Source organism: Pagrus major, chromosome 18, assembly GCF_040436345.1.
Source record: "Pagrus major chromosome 18, Pma_NU_1.0".
Taxonomy (NCBI): domain Eukaryota; kingdom Metazoa; phylum Chordata; class Actinopteri; order Spariformes; family Sparidae; genus Pagrus; species Pagrus major.
This window is the reverse complement of record NC_133232.1, coordinates 33,760,156-33,774,353: the sequence shown is the minus strand read 5'-3', so window position 1 is coordinate 33,774,353 and position 14,198 is coordinate 33,760,156. Positions and strand designations below refer to the sequence as shown.

The following is a 14,198-nucleotide window of genomic DNA, read 5'->3' as shown; positions in this document are numbered from 1 at the left end:
CATTTGCACAACACATTTGAATTAAAATGCAACCACTGGTGTTTGAAATGATTGAAATTATGCTTTATGGCACAAGCACTGATATTCAAATACAGCAATGGGTAAATCAATCCCAACATGTTTATCATCCTCAGTAACAACCTCAACGACAGGTCTAATCCGTGTATGGTAATCACACAAACGTATCACAGTTAACTTCACGTTGATGAATTAATGTTGGCATCTTTAACTAAGTAACAAGAGTGTGAAATAGCCTCACCTAGGAGGCACTTAAGTTGCGTTTCCACTGCAGGAACTTTCTCCAGGGACTAGGAAACCTTTGGAAGGAACTCAGTGCATTTCCACCACATGGACCAGGGTCTAAAATTAACTTCCAGGGACATTTTCCCCACCCAGTCCTCAGCTCAGAGGGAAGTACTGGGTAGTATTTCAGCAGCCATTTTTAAAAATATGCAAAACCTTTTTTGTTTTGGTTAGTTAATTGTGCTTCGACACATCCAAGATGGAGTTCCAGATGAAAGCCTTAGTTGCAGACACACATCATTCACACATCAGATGACTATTTTTTTGACTTCATGGGTCTTAAGACTGCGGCAAAAAATCCTGTTCGACAACAAAGCGGAGGAACCTTTTTTGTTCCCTCACAGGTTCTTTGTATGGAAACGCTGCTTTAACGTAGTCAATTCAAATTGATTGGCAAAGATTAAAGATGCAGATTATTCATACATTCGCTGTAGATTATAGGATTTCTGATGTCATCTATCAGCAGCTGCAGGTGTACACCACAGCTCAGAACAACATGAGTCTTAAAGCGACTTGAGAAAAGAGCGGTGGAGACAGACAGGGCGGGAGAGGGGCGGCAGGATTAGATTAAAGCAGGCAGAGAACGATGGAAATGTACTTGACCTTTCTCAATCCCCTCTTCCCTCATGTGACCGACTTCAGCTACTGCTTTTACACACACTGTTAACCCTTCTCACCCTTTGAGCATAAGAGTGTGTGTGTGTGTGTGTGTGTGTGTGTGTGTGTGTGTGTGTGTGTGTGTGTGTGTGTGTGTGTGTGTGTGCACCATAGCCACTGTTACACAGCAGCCTATTAACCCTCTTCTCCATCAACGCTGAGAAAAAGCTGATAATGCTCCTTCTTCTGAGCGTGTGTGTAGGTGTGTGTGTGTTCATGTGTAGATGAGGGCTTCTTCTGCACATTATCTGAGGCCTTGAACAAGATAGACACATTTATAAATGTTCTTTTTCCACCAGCTTGTTTTCTTTCTTTTCCCCTGTCATTTGAAGCTGACAGAGAGCATGTGAAAAGGTTAGACTGGCCCACTCCTCCGCCTCCTTTTTTAAAATATGTTCTGTCTTTCTGATAGTCTTCTCCCTCATTTCCCAATGTACTAAAAAAAAGACCTTACACGCAAACCTTTTAATTACTAAAGACGCAAATATTTTTCTTTCACGCTTTGTCACCAGGCGACCTGTGCGAGGAGGTGGTTGACCCTTGTCTCCATGGATTCGACCCCTGTCAGCACGACTCAAAGTGCGTCCACGTAGGCCGAAGTTACAGGTGAGTGACGGCTACGCAGGGGGGTCAGCACTTAAAAAGGTCAGAGGTCACTGAGAGTGACAACAGCAGGAGGGAGGTCAAAAAGTTGAAAGCTGACTTTTTTTTGTGAAACAAGAAGAATCGTTGGAGATCTTGATCAGACATACACAGACAGACAGACGCACACAAACACAGGTTTCTCTGTTTTTACCCTGAGATATTTTCTTTAACCTTTGAGCTTTAAAGCTGCAATATGCAAGAATTTTGAAAACATTCAAGACTTAAGCATGCTAACCAGCTAGCCCCGTGGGCGTAAGGCTTCAAAGCTCCAGTTCTAGCAGTGTAAACGCCAAAGGCTGCCCCGGTGCACTGAGCTCCCAGCCTGGACTGCTAACTGCACGGCTAACTGTGTTAACTCACTAACCGCAGCTACAGTTATGTAATTAGCAGTTATTCCGATGATATGTTGCCCCATATTGTGAGTATGAATTCAACATTTTGTCATCAAACAAAAGATAACGTAAGTTATAAGTTTAGATATTTTACATGTTTCCTTGGCCATGGAGCACAACAACATGCTTTTTTGCGTAACAGCCCACACAAGTATAATATATATAACAATACTCTCCTTCGAACATTTTATAATTTATCCATTTGCCTAATTTTCTAATAAACTAAAATCTACATTTTCTCCTCTAGAATTGCTCGGTACTGCCGATTGGTTTAGCAACAGTAGCAGCAGATAGCTTGCAAGCTTCCTATTTACATTTAAATACACAAAGTTGGAGCTTAACAGCGAGTACAAAGCTTGGTAAGAAACTTGTTGCTTCTAAAAACATGAGCTTTAGAAAATTACTGAAAACCGGCGCCTGTTTGAACTGTCAAGCATCTGTGGTCATGAGGCTGAGCTTGTCGCCAACACACACACTAATCCCATCCATATTTTCCATGTTGCTCTAGGTGCGAGTGTTTACCGGGCTATGTGGGCCAACACTGTGAGCAGGACTATAATGATTGTCTGGAGAATAAGTGTCAACATGGAGCGGAGTGTGTGGACGCCGTCAATGGCTATACCTGCGTCTGCAAAGAAGGATTCAGGTGAGAGTCACGGACACACATCTTCGGCAAATGGCTCTAAAACAGACACAAACACAGCGACACACTGCAGGGCCAGACTGGGAGTAGGTACAGATGGCGCTTCATAATCAGACACTTGACTGTCTGGACCCACTGTGTGCAAGTGTGTGTGCTCGTGTGTGTGTGTGTGTGCAGCAGATGCAGCTCCATGTGGTTAATTATAGCAAAGACTGTTGGCATGAGAGAAACAAATTCATCACAAGGGACAGAGAGACAGAGAGAGAGAGGAAGTCATAGCAGGAAAGAAGTAGAAAAAGGAGAGAGACGGCAGAATAAAGACGGATCCTGTGTGGGAGTTCATTTCCTTCAGGATTACTACCTTTCCAGCTTCAAAAATGTGTTACCCAAATGCAATGCAAAGAGGAAGTACCAAACAAGTTTTATCAGGGGAAACAGACACAGCAAATCACCCCATTAAAGCTCCATGAATAAGTTATCTCCTGTTTAATCTGCCCCTCCCTCAGTGGGCTGTTCTGTGAGAACCCTCCGCCAATGATCCTGCTGCAGACCAGCCCCTGCGACCAATCCGACTGCCAGAACGGCGCCCAGTGCCTGGTGGTTGCTGGGGAGCCCGTCTGCCGCTGCATGCCCAGTTTCTACGGCAGCAAATGTGACAAGATGGCCACCGTTCACTTCCTGGGTAGAGATGGATTCGTGGAGCTGCCGGGCGCGAAGCTCCGTCCCACAGCTCACATTTCATTACAGGTATGGTCGACCTTTGAAGAAAAAACAAGATGTTTATAGAAAAAGTTCAACCTACAAAGTAACGTAATTGTTCCTGCTTTCCTTAATAAAGGATTAAAACCCTACCCTGTAAAGTATGCCAACCTTTGAAAGGAGAAAAGCCGTATTCTGCTGCGCTACATGGAAAAACATTTTTGGGCTGCCTGAAACAGAGCTGTGAGCTGCTCAAATCAAGCCTATAGAGTTGCACGACTTAGTGCCGACAAAGCAAAGCAAACATCTGCTACACCCTCTGTTTCCATCGCACACTGAGCTCTCCTGCTTGTGCACGCATATACGCACACACACACACATACACACACATGCACACACACACACGCTCATTCACACAGATAATATACGTTTTGGACACCTGAGAGTTTATATCCTAATAGAGACATATTTTCCTCCTTTTTGGAAAGAAGAGCGCAAAGTGGACGAAAGAGAAACAAGAAACGGAGAGCGATCTAATTGATATTTACCACCTGTTTGGATCTGTGTGAGCATGTGTGTGTGTTGGTGTGGGTGGGTGGGTGTGTGTGTGTGTGTGTGAGTGTGCATGTGCTTCTGCATTCCTGCCAAGAGCTTTCAATGTCATTGCCAAGGCTGTTTAAACTCCACCAAGAGGCCCTGACTGAGAGGCAAGAGAGAGAAAATAAAAAAAAAGAATGAAAGGGCCACAGCACTTCATAAATCACTGGATGTTTTTTTCTCTTTCTCTTTAACACTTTTCGCTCTTTTCTTTCAGTCTGCTCCCACTTTTCTATAGCCCTCTTTCTTCAATCCCCTTACTCTCTCTCTCTGTCTCTGTCTCTCTCCCTTTTTTCCTTTACATTTCTCCCTCCTTTCCTCCTCTTGGTCTGCCTCGCTCTCCTCTTTTTCTCCAGCAGCTTGTTAGCAGGTGTTGACTTGGCTATGCTCCATTGAAGCCAAGAGTGTTAAGTGCTTGGCCCCTTGGCCCCATTTCCACTCGCTAGTTAGTTAGCGCTTAGTGGAGCACGCGAGCAAGTGTGACATGTCAAGTGTGTCTGTGTGAGAGGGAAGCGAGAGTGACCTCGTTTAGGGACGCGAGTGGCAAAATTTACATTTTCTCCTCATTTTCACACCACTGCGAATCAAAAGTCGTTTTCATTTCTCATTGACTCGGAGCTGCATCAACACTTGAGATCTAAATACTCGCTCGCTGCCAGTTAGGTGCTTCGCCAGGTCTTAGAAACTTGAGGGCAGAGCGGTGTAGATTTTGCAATACTGCAGCCAAGGAGTGGATTACAGTAAACTCACCACTTCTTAAGCTCTTAAAAAGAAGCTAAAAATGATTATCTGCAGTAACGTGACAGCGGCCACAGACACATTTAACTTAAACGTACTACGAGGAGTTTTTACATAGCCACAAATATATTAATTAGATATATTACTCATCATTATGATGTAATGCATCCCAGCAGGTGGTCTCAATAGAAATTAGCACAATTGGCATTTTTGTTTAGGCTTTAATTATAAATAAGTGTCTGACGTTGAAAGCTTAATTGTATGGCAATTAAAACAGCAAGTTTTCACAGACTGTGCCCATTTTATCCGTCTTGAAATATTTCGTTCTTTAACTCTCATCCAACGTCCCTCCAGGTGGCTACAGATAAAGACAACGGTATTTTGTTGTATAAGGAGGACCACGACCCACTGGCGCTGGAGCTGTACCAGGGACACATACGACTTATCTATGACATCGCCAACTACCCACCCACCACTGTGTACAGGTAGGCCACACACACACACACACACACACACACTAAGAAAAGTGCTTTCTTACTTTCTTATTGATCTTACTGATTTCATCTCTTAGTGTATTAATGGTGATCTCCTGTTGTCTTACTCATGCATGCACACCTAGTCATACTCATTTTAAGCGCTTAATTTACAATTCTTCAATAAAAATTAAAGTTGTTTTGTACTGGATTCAGATACTAGAGTTCAAGGTAGTGAAAGCACACTTCAAAATCACAAAGCACTTAAACACACACTCAGAAAGAAAAGTAATATGCAGAACATCCATTTGATTACAGCTCTGGCTCAGCATTGGTTAAAGATTTAGGCCACTGAACTGTAAAACACTCGCAAGATTTAAGTATTACAGAGCTTCAAGGTTGCGTTAGTGCGCTTTAACCCTGATACAAAAACAGAGTACACACATACACATACAGACAAACTAAAGTTTAGAGTTACAGTTCTTTAAAGGAGGCTTCGATCTGACCATGAACATAGAAATTCACTGGCACATATTCTTTCTTACACCCACATAAATGCACACAAACACACACACACACACACACACACACACACACACACACACACACATAGTAATAGATCCATGTCTGAGCACTTCCCTCTATAAACAAACATGAACTCAGAAGAATTCCTTTACAATCCTGACGAGACAGTCGCGTCCCTGAGTGAAACCCACCAAAAGTCTCTCTAGGTACAACTTCAAACAGAGGAAACAAAAGGCCTCATTCAGTGAGTCTGAGAAAGCCTGTGGATATTATATAATCAACTACATTTATGGTTGGAATGGATATTAGCGTGGTAAGCTATGCTAACAGCAACAGTAATCCAGAAAAGTGAGGTAATGTTTTCAGTCGTTACTTACGGGAGGAAATCATTTAAGGTTTTTTATGAAATATACGCAGAGATACGTATTATATGTGGCGTTACAAACAAACAAGACCAACATAAACTTTACACGTGCAAACATGAAGAATGATCATTGGAAAGGTGGTTAGCACAAATCCAAATTCACATAATCATTAAAGACATTGCCAGAGTTTTGAGTAACACAAGTCAAACTGTAAGTCAAAACCCAGCCTGGTTAAATCCACATCCACAAGATGTCAGGAGCCATTTGATGCAGTGAAAACTAAGAAAGCTATGATTATATGATTTGATGCAAGCCGGTCAGCTTGAACTCAGCATTTAAACCATTTGTCAGAAGTGGAACCACCACGGTCAAAAAGCTTTGCCATATATTTAAAACATGTGTCCCTGTTTGACTTCAAAAAGTCAGATAAACTTTCTTGCGTTTTCTTTCTTTTCGAGTTTGTTGAGAAGATTTTAAAAGAGGCGGAGGGGTGATGGAGTTCTCTCAGCCCATAAAAGACTATTGTACGTTATAATTCAAGAAAAAAACAAAAATATGGTCATGTGGCTTTTTGTCAGAGCATAAAATGTAATAATCTCTGTCGCGGTTACTTTTCTGACACACCTCACAAACCGCTATGAACAATACTTGTTGTTTCTGGTGACATTTATCATGACATTTGACATAATAAGAGAGTTAAAAAAAACAAAAACTGACTGAGATCTAGAAAATGATACACATTACCTCATAGCATTTCATTTACAGAATACAGTACGGAAGAAGCTCACCATGATGCCTTACTGACTCTCTCTGCCCTCGCCATTTTGAAGAAGCACAAAAAAAACTGACCGGAGCACTGAAAGAGGTGAAGGTGTATGACAAAGAGAGAGGAAAGAAAAAAAAAAGTAGATAAAGAATAAGAAGAGAGATGAGATAAAAAAGGATTGCCTGACTTTACTTTAAAGCAGACAGTGAGAAAAGGGAGAAAGGGCCCATGTTCATCTTCGTCTGGTGCTGATTGGCTTCTATTGATTCTGTCTGCTTCTCCGTCTTCGCTGTCTATGGCAGGAAGAAAGAGGGAGAGAGATGTGAGAGGGACATATGATACAAGATTCAGTACCATGCATCGTCCGAAGGGATATTCGGTTTGTACTGCGAACACGTACAACGATGCAAAACACATAATAAGTCGTTGGATAAATACCAAGAGCCAAAAAGACTACAGACGAGATGATTGGCCTCTTCATTTGGTTAGATATGGCCAAAATGTAAGTTTAAAACATTCAACACATTATCAAAAGTGTGAAGAAACAACAGTGATGACGTTACGTAAAAGACATCTATGTATTGTGTTGCAGAGATGTCTACTGAAGATGAGCGTGCTGACCAGTTAGCCCCAGCCCGCCCTGTCTTGTAATACTACTTTGTACCAGCAGGAGGCAACAGTCCGTAGTTTAATAAACTGACAAAATAAACGCACAAAATATCAAGAAATGAAATACCCATACCTCTGCTTTCTGCACTAAACAGATAAATACGACCATACGCCCCTTTGTGCTGTGTGGATGCTGCATTCACTCCAACGTCAGGCTCTAAATCCAGTTGAGCTGTTTCCCCTGTGATCCGAGGTCTCAGTCCAGACAAACTCAAGGGCCACTAGCCCCATTTCTAACTGAGCCATGAGCTAATTAGCTAATTGTAGCTAGCTACAGCCAAGGATAGCTTGCAAAAAAACAGCAGTTGTTGGTTGAATATGTAGCCGAAGCTACCTTAAAAATCTGGCCTCCTTCTACAGATTACACCTTTAAGTGTGGCTGGAAGATATATGCAATGAAGCAAAGCATCATATACTGTATTTGCATTACTGCTATACTTTATGTCAAAGAAGAAATTGGTTTATTGCACACAGCAGGGAGCGGGCACTGCTCTGCCAGTCCAAACAGAGCTAAAGTTTCCAGAGTTCCCTGCAGTGGCAGATAATGGAAGGTGTTAAAATCGTATGGAAAATAACTTCCAGCATGTAGTCCAGCTTGGAAAGGACTACGAAAAACCTTTCAACTTGAAAAGGCACCAACAATACCACTGGTGTGAGACAGAGGCTACCAATCATCTTGACCATGGTCTCATGTTTATGGTAATTATACCAAGGTATTATACAGATAATGAAAACGCTTCTTGTACTACTTTTGAATGATTGCAGCAGTCAGTGTAATAATGCCAGCTGCAAATCAAGGACAAGACAGAGACAGATGTTGGTGTAATTGAATGAATTAAGGGAGATAGAGGTTGGAGAGAAAGAAGTGAAAGAAGATGGAGGGAGGAAGGAGGGAGAGAGCTTATTACTTTCTCATTTACTCACCATTCTCCTTTCTATATATTTCAATCAGAGACTTTCTTAGCTTGTGACATATCGCTTTATGGTTTTGGCCCTTCTCCGTCCTGTTGTCTCTGTGGATATAGACAAGGTCGCAGGAGAAGGAGGAGGTACCGGTAGCCTCACTGCTTCTGATGATAATATGCAGCGGGTTCATAATAAATTTGACTTTAGGATTAGCATGTTACTTCATATTATAAATCCTGCAAGAAGCTGTGGGAAAAGAAAATTGAAGCCACAATTTACTTTGTCAAGGGTAAGACTGTTTCTGCATCAGGTATCTCAATTATGATTCATTTAAACCTCCACATTTTTTTATAGTTTCCGAAAGAAAATCATGTTCCCACAGGAAAAATGTGCATTTCACATTCTTCTACTTGGCTTTGGCTTATTCTGCAGTCGTTTTACTTTTCAGTTATAATTAGACGACTTTACATGTCTCCATGTATTTCCCTTCTTAAAAAATGCAGTAAATTGAGTCAGGGTTTTGATAAAATGTCAATCAAGCTTACCTCACATCCAGGGGAGAAACGATCGAGTCGTTTCACAGTAGTAGCAGTGTTTATAGCGTTACTGACAAGTGAAGCTAATGTGGAAGTGCCTTAGACCTGCATTCTTTCAAATGGCCAGCAGGGGGCGATTTTATGGTTAGAAATATTTTATTGTTTTGAATGTTGCAAATCCATTTTTTGTAACATGGTATCAGGTTTTAATACCTAGTTGTTGTCCTCGAAGGGTGATTAGTTAGGAAAGTTATTTATTACCACTGACCCTGACAACAAGTCAGGTAAAGAAATATTTTAGTTGTTTTTGTTGGAAGTCTTTTCAAAACACAACGTCTGTGCAGCTTTCTATTTTGTAGCTTCTTAACACTCTAAAGTCAGACTAGCGACTTCCCAACACGGACTATGGCATCATCCCAGCAGCACATGTATGCAGGGTCTGTTTAGTGTCGCATTGTGTTGGCAAATGTCTTCATTGACCTTTGATAAACTGATGCATACAAACAGCTTAATTATAATAATAATGTGATGCTGTGTTGAAGCATGCAGGTGGATTTCTTTTACCCCCCCAACAGAGAGGCCAGAGCAGAGGGTCAGCTGTAGAGCCCTGGAGCTGTTAGAGACTGTGACCTGCTCAAGGACACTTCAGCAGGGAGGATATATTCCAAGAGGTCATCTGGATAGAAAGACAGTTTTTGTTGGCCATAACAGCTTGCCACCCGCTCTAGTTTGCTGTTTTGTGCCGTCTGTGCACTTTCCATTACTGCAGCGATATTCTGTTTCTCCACATGAGCGAGATTGGTTTGTAATCTGGGTGGGTAGATGTGTACGAACCACTTACCCACAATATGACCTTAGCAGAGATTGCGCTCATGTTCATAATACATGACACATTGTGAAAGGCAAGGAGAGGACAAGAGGAAGGGATGGTTAGAGCGGAAGGAAGAATCGAATGAAAGAATGGAAACGATTGGGTAAATCTAATTAGTTTCTGGCACAGATGGGGAGGGGTGGAGGCAGGGTTGAAAAGGTTGAGTAGGAAAGAGAGGAGGACAGTCAGATGGACGTATGGATGGATAAAAGACAGATTGATCAGTTGAGAGGCAGACATAGATGGAGAGATAGCCAGAAAAGACAGATGGAAGGACTGATGCTGGAAGGAGGGCGTGTGTGAATTAGCAGACAACGCAATAAATAGATAACTGGGTAGAATAGGTCGCCCGCCAGAGGAGAAAACGGGAGAGGCAAAAACAGATGGATAGAAACAGTCGAAATGAAAAGACCATGAAACACGGTTGAACAGCAGGACGGATGGGAGAGGAGTGAGGGATGACAGAGGGATGGAGTGAAAGAGGGGGAAGAGCAGAGGGGAAAAGTAAACCGCAGAGTGAGTCAGGGAATTATCCTTGTCTGGTCGCATTAACTTGACACGGGCCACGCCTGGGAGGGAGACAGACAGACAGAAAGAGTGCATGAAAAAACTGAGAGTATCAAAGAAAGAAAGTGCAAAAGAGAGACAGATGAAGACGGAGAGGGATGTACAGTAGTGTGGAAAAGGAAAGATTGAATAAGAGATGCAGAAAGCGTTAAGCGAAAAAGAGACCGGGGGAAAAAGAAGGGTAACATGAGAAAGTCGACAAGGATGACAACAAGAAAAATGACCGATTAAGAGTGAGCGAAAGAAACAGAGATCCATAGAATCCAATTCACAATGCTAAGCGCTAAGTAAACACTGTCTCTGTGTTATGTTTAGCATTAGCAGTCTGGAAGGAGACGAGGCCCAGCTCCAGGCTTGCGGCTCATTTTGACCACATGCGTCTATGTAGCCCTTTGTATGTGCCATCTTTTGATTGCATGAATCTGAGCATTGCAAATGGTCTATCTTATCTGCCCTAATTTGGAAATACATCACAAACTGACTCAAACCACATGGCTAGGCAGGCACAGCAGAACGTCCTGCCACCATTCAGCTGATACTGTCCAGAATGGCGTAACCATTTAACCACCGCAGTCTGAGCACAGCAATTCTGGCAGATCTCGAACATGGCACTGTCCATACAGTTACTGCGGTTGTACAACTGAGGGCCAGGGACCGCTGCCAGTCCCTGGGATGTTTCTGGACGATCCCTGGGTCGGTTATCTTGTGTAGAAACCGGAGAGCCAGGGAGGGCAACGTGTTGGAGCCAGTTTTTTGATGACGAGCTGAAATGTAGCAGTCGAGGCCAGACCAAGACACACTTGTGTCAGACTAATTCTGGTTAAATGATAAATCACGAGTCACTGCAGTTTTAACAGTTACAATTTGGCTTTGAGATGCCAATTTTATTGTGGTTGGAAACCTAAGAGTTTAGGTTAAGTTTGCTCTATAAAAGAAAGGGGTGGAGCGGGTCAGAGAGGAGGTCTGGAGCAGAACCTAGACCCACTGAGTGCCGTACACAGAAACACACAAACACGCAGAATGAATGCAAAGATAAATTATGTATGGGCGTACACCTATAGACACACGCACGTCTGCCCGGATGACATCTGGACAGGAGGTACAACCCCCCACTGAAACAGAGAAATTGGATTAGAAAATAGAGAGCGAGGAATCTCAGCAGGCTGTGCAGAAAGATGTAAGGCAGGAAAGCAGGAGGGAATGATAATGAAAATAAAATCATGCAAGAGAAGCAAACAGGTGGCTGAGCTTTGGATTTGTAGAGAACAAGAAGAAGGCGGAGAGACAGTGACAGAAAAGGTGTACAAGTCCTTCACTGTGCCCTCATTAGCAACAGATGAAACTGGTTATGCATGCTCAATGTTACATGAACGTGTGTGTGTGGGAGAGAGAGGCGGCGCGTGCGTTTGTTTTGTATTAATGTGCTGCCCTTTGCTAATGCCACACTGATCTCCCATCGGGTCAAAGAGAGCACATCTTCTGTTATTCATCGGGGAGCAGCTGAGGAGGGGATGTGTACATGAAAGGAGGAGAAGATGATAAAGAAAAAGGAAGCGATGGATTGATGGATGGGCGAGTGGACAGAGAGGAGACAGAAGTAGGGTGAGGAGGGACGCTGATGGATAGTTAGACAGAAGAAGATGGAAAGGGATACAGAGAAAGGGGAGGAGGAGACTCGCTGTTGGAAAGAGGAAGACATGATTTGAGGCAGGAGGGACAGAAATATAACGTGACAACACTGATTATAAACCAAAATATCCCCGTTTTTGGGTCAGTTGTCGAAATTTATTCAGGAATAAGTGAGGGAGTAAATACTCTCCCAACACTGCAAGGTTCAATCTGTCTGCTCAGTTGAGCATCGTTGGCAGTTTGAATGGACGGGAAGCCAGTGAGCGATCATGTGCTAAAAAAAAAGAGGTCTTGACCCCCGAGGACATGATTTTGGTTGGTCGAGATGCTCGTGTTGACCTCCACATGTCCTCAAAGAAGACAAATATTTCACTCTCCAAAGTCTACAGTGAAGACGTGGCTGCATTTCAGAAGGGAAACTATCCAGAAAGTGAATTAAAATGTGTTACAGATCCAAAGATACTCGGGGGACATCAGGAACACCTTTGAATTTTGTGGGGTTTTTTTAGACAGAAGCACGACCAGATTGAATCAACACATGTCCAGCGTAACATGTATTGGTTTTCATAACATCGTACAGGTGTTCCTTTAATTGTGTCCAAACCTCATTTCTCAGTGTCCCGTGTGTCACTGTATAATCACACTCAATGCACACCAACACATGGACACAGTTGATGTTTGGCATCTTAATAAGAAAAGGGGAAACTCCTACATGTAGTCTCTATTAAGATATCAAGTCTTACAAACTGATTTTATACCCTGATTGAAATGAGTAAAAGTGACTGAGTGTCTGACCTGAATGCAGCTTTTAAAAACCACAGCGCTGCAGTTAAAACAGACAATCAGACAATCCTTGAACATTATAGGTTTTAAACGCTCAGAGGCATTTAAAACACTGTAACGCTGAAACCTTATAGGCCTGAAACAGCGAGCGTTCGTTCCCTGAAACTCTACATCAAAAAAAGCTACGAATCCACTCCTGAAAAGTACAAATTTCATGTGAACCGGGCGGCCTGGTTTAATGAGAGCTGGAAAAACGAAGGAAAGAAAACAGCGAAGGAGCTCGCCGTTCAGCAGCTGCCGTCTCAGCGGCGACTAATTGAGGTTACCACGGCAATATGGGACTGGGATGCCTGTCTGCTGAACATCATTTTAATCAGATTGGGCTGCTAAACACACATGCACACAAACACGTACACAGCCCGATGCGTATTACTGCACACTGCACACGTGCACACTCACAAACATGCATGAACACATAAGTGTATATCAACAAAAACATGCGAGTTCACAAACACACAAGGTTCACTGTCAAATACACTTACACACACACACACACACACACACTGTGAATGTGGTTTCGAAGCATTGAAAGTAAATGATAGCAGAGCCTAATTAGATTTTACAGTGTAAGTGGATCTGCACTGTTGTTTCAGATCCAAATATTTTATTCAGTTTGAGATACAGTCAATGACCTGTAATTACTGCTGGGCTTGTATTTGATTCAGTTATATTATAAAAAAGGCAGTTTTTGGTTTTTAGGAAGTACTTTTTTCGTGAAGTTTATTTGTGTGTGTGTGTGTGTGTGTGTGTGTGTGTGTGTGTGTGTGTGTGTGTGTGTGTGTGTGTGTGTGTGTGTGTGTGTGTGTGTGTGCTCATTCAGGGTGTATTTGACTCCGGACTGACAGGAAATTGACGTCCCTTGTGGGTTTGGTTGAACACAATGAGAGTAAGAGAGAGAGAGGCAGTTGAAATCTGCTACGGCTGTGTGTTTGTTTTTATTGAACTCCATAATGGGCTGCTTGTTGCTGATGCACGGGGCCAACAGGGCCGACTTCAAAGAGCCTGAAATACAAACTTAAGTATGCGCACGCACACAAACACATGCAGACTTCAACAATGTATGTATTGATAAAAAAAAGTAGAAATGCTCCTCACCCACGGAGGCGTAGTGCTATTTGTTTAAGTACCAGAGCAAAGCTATGGCTATTGGCTCACGTCTCTTTTTGCAACCCTATCACCAGAATAAATGTTAGCTGAGTACGTTTCTGCAAAACCACAGATACGTTAAAGCTTAACGTTTCTTCATGTTGCTCCGTTGTGTTTGTTTGGATTAAATTTCCTATTTCTCTCTCGTCACAACGATGTGCTGATGGTCTGCTTAGGTTTAGGCACAAAAACCACTTGGTTAGGGTTAGGAAAACAGCATGGTTTGGC

General features: G+C 42.6%; 1 protein-coding gene across 1 annotated transcript in view; it reads left to right on the top strand.

Annotated features, from left to right (window-relative positions):
• slit3 (slit homolog 3 (Drosophila)) overlaps positions 1-14,198 on the top strand; it is a 265,906-nt gene that overhangs the window by 246,485 nt on the left and 5,223 nt on the right. Inside the window, 4 exon segments of the mRNA XM_073486879.1 lie at positions 1,473-1,566; positions 2,506-2,643; positions 3,147-3,387; positions 5,029-5,159. Coding sequence (XP_073342980.1) covers positions 1,473-1,566; positions 2,506-2,643; positions 3,147-3,387; positions 5,029-5,159 — 604 coding nt within the window.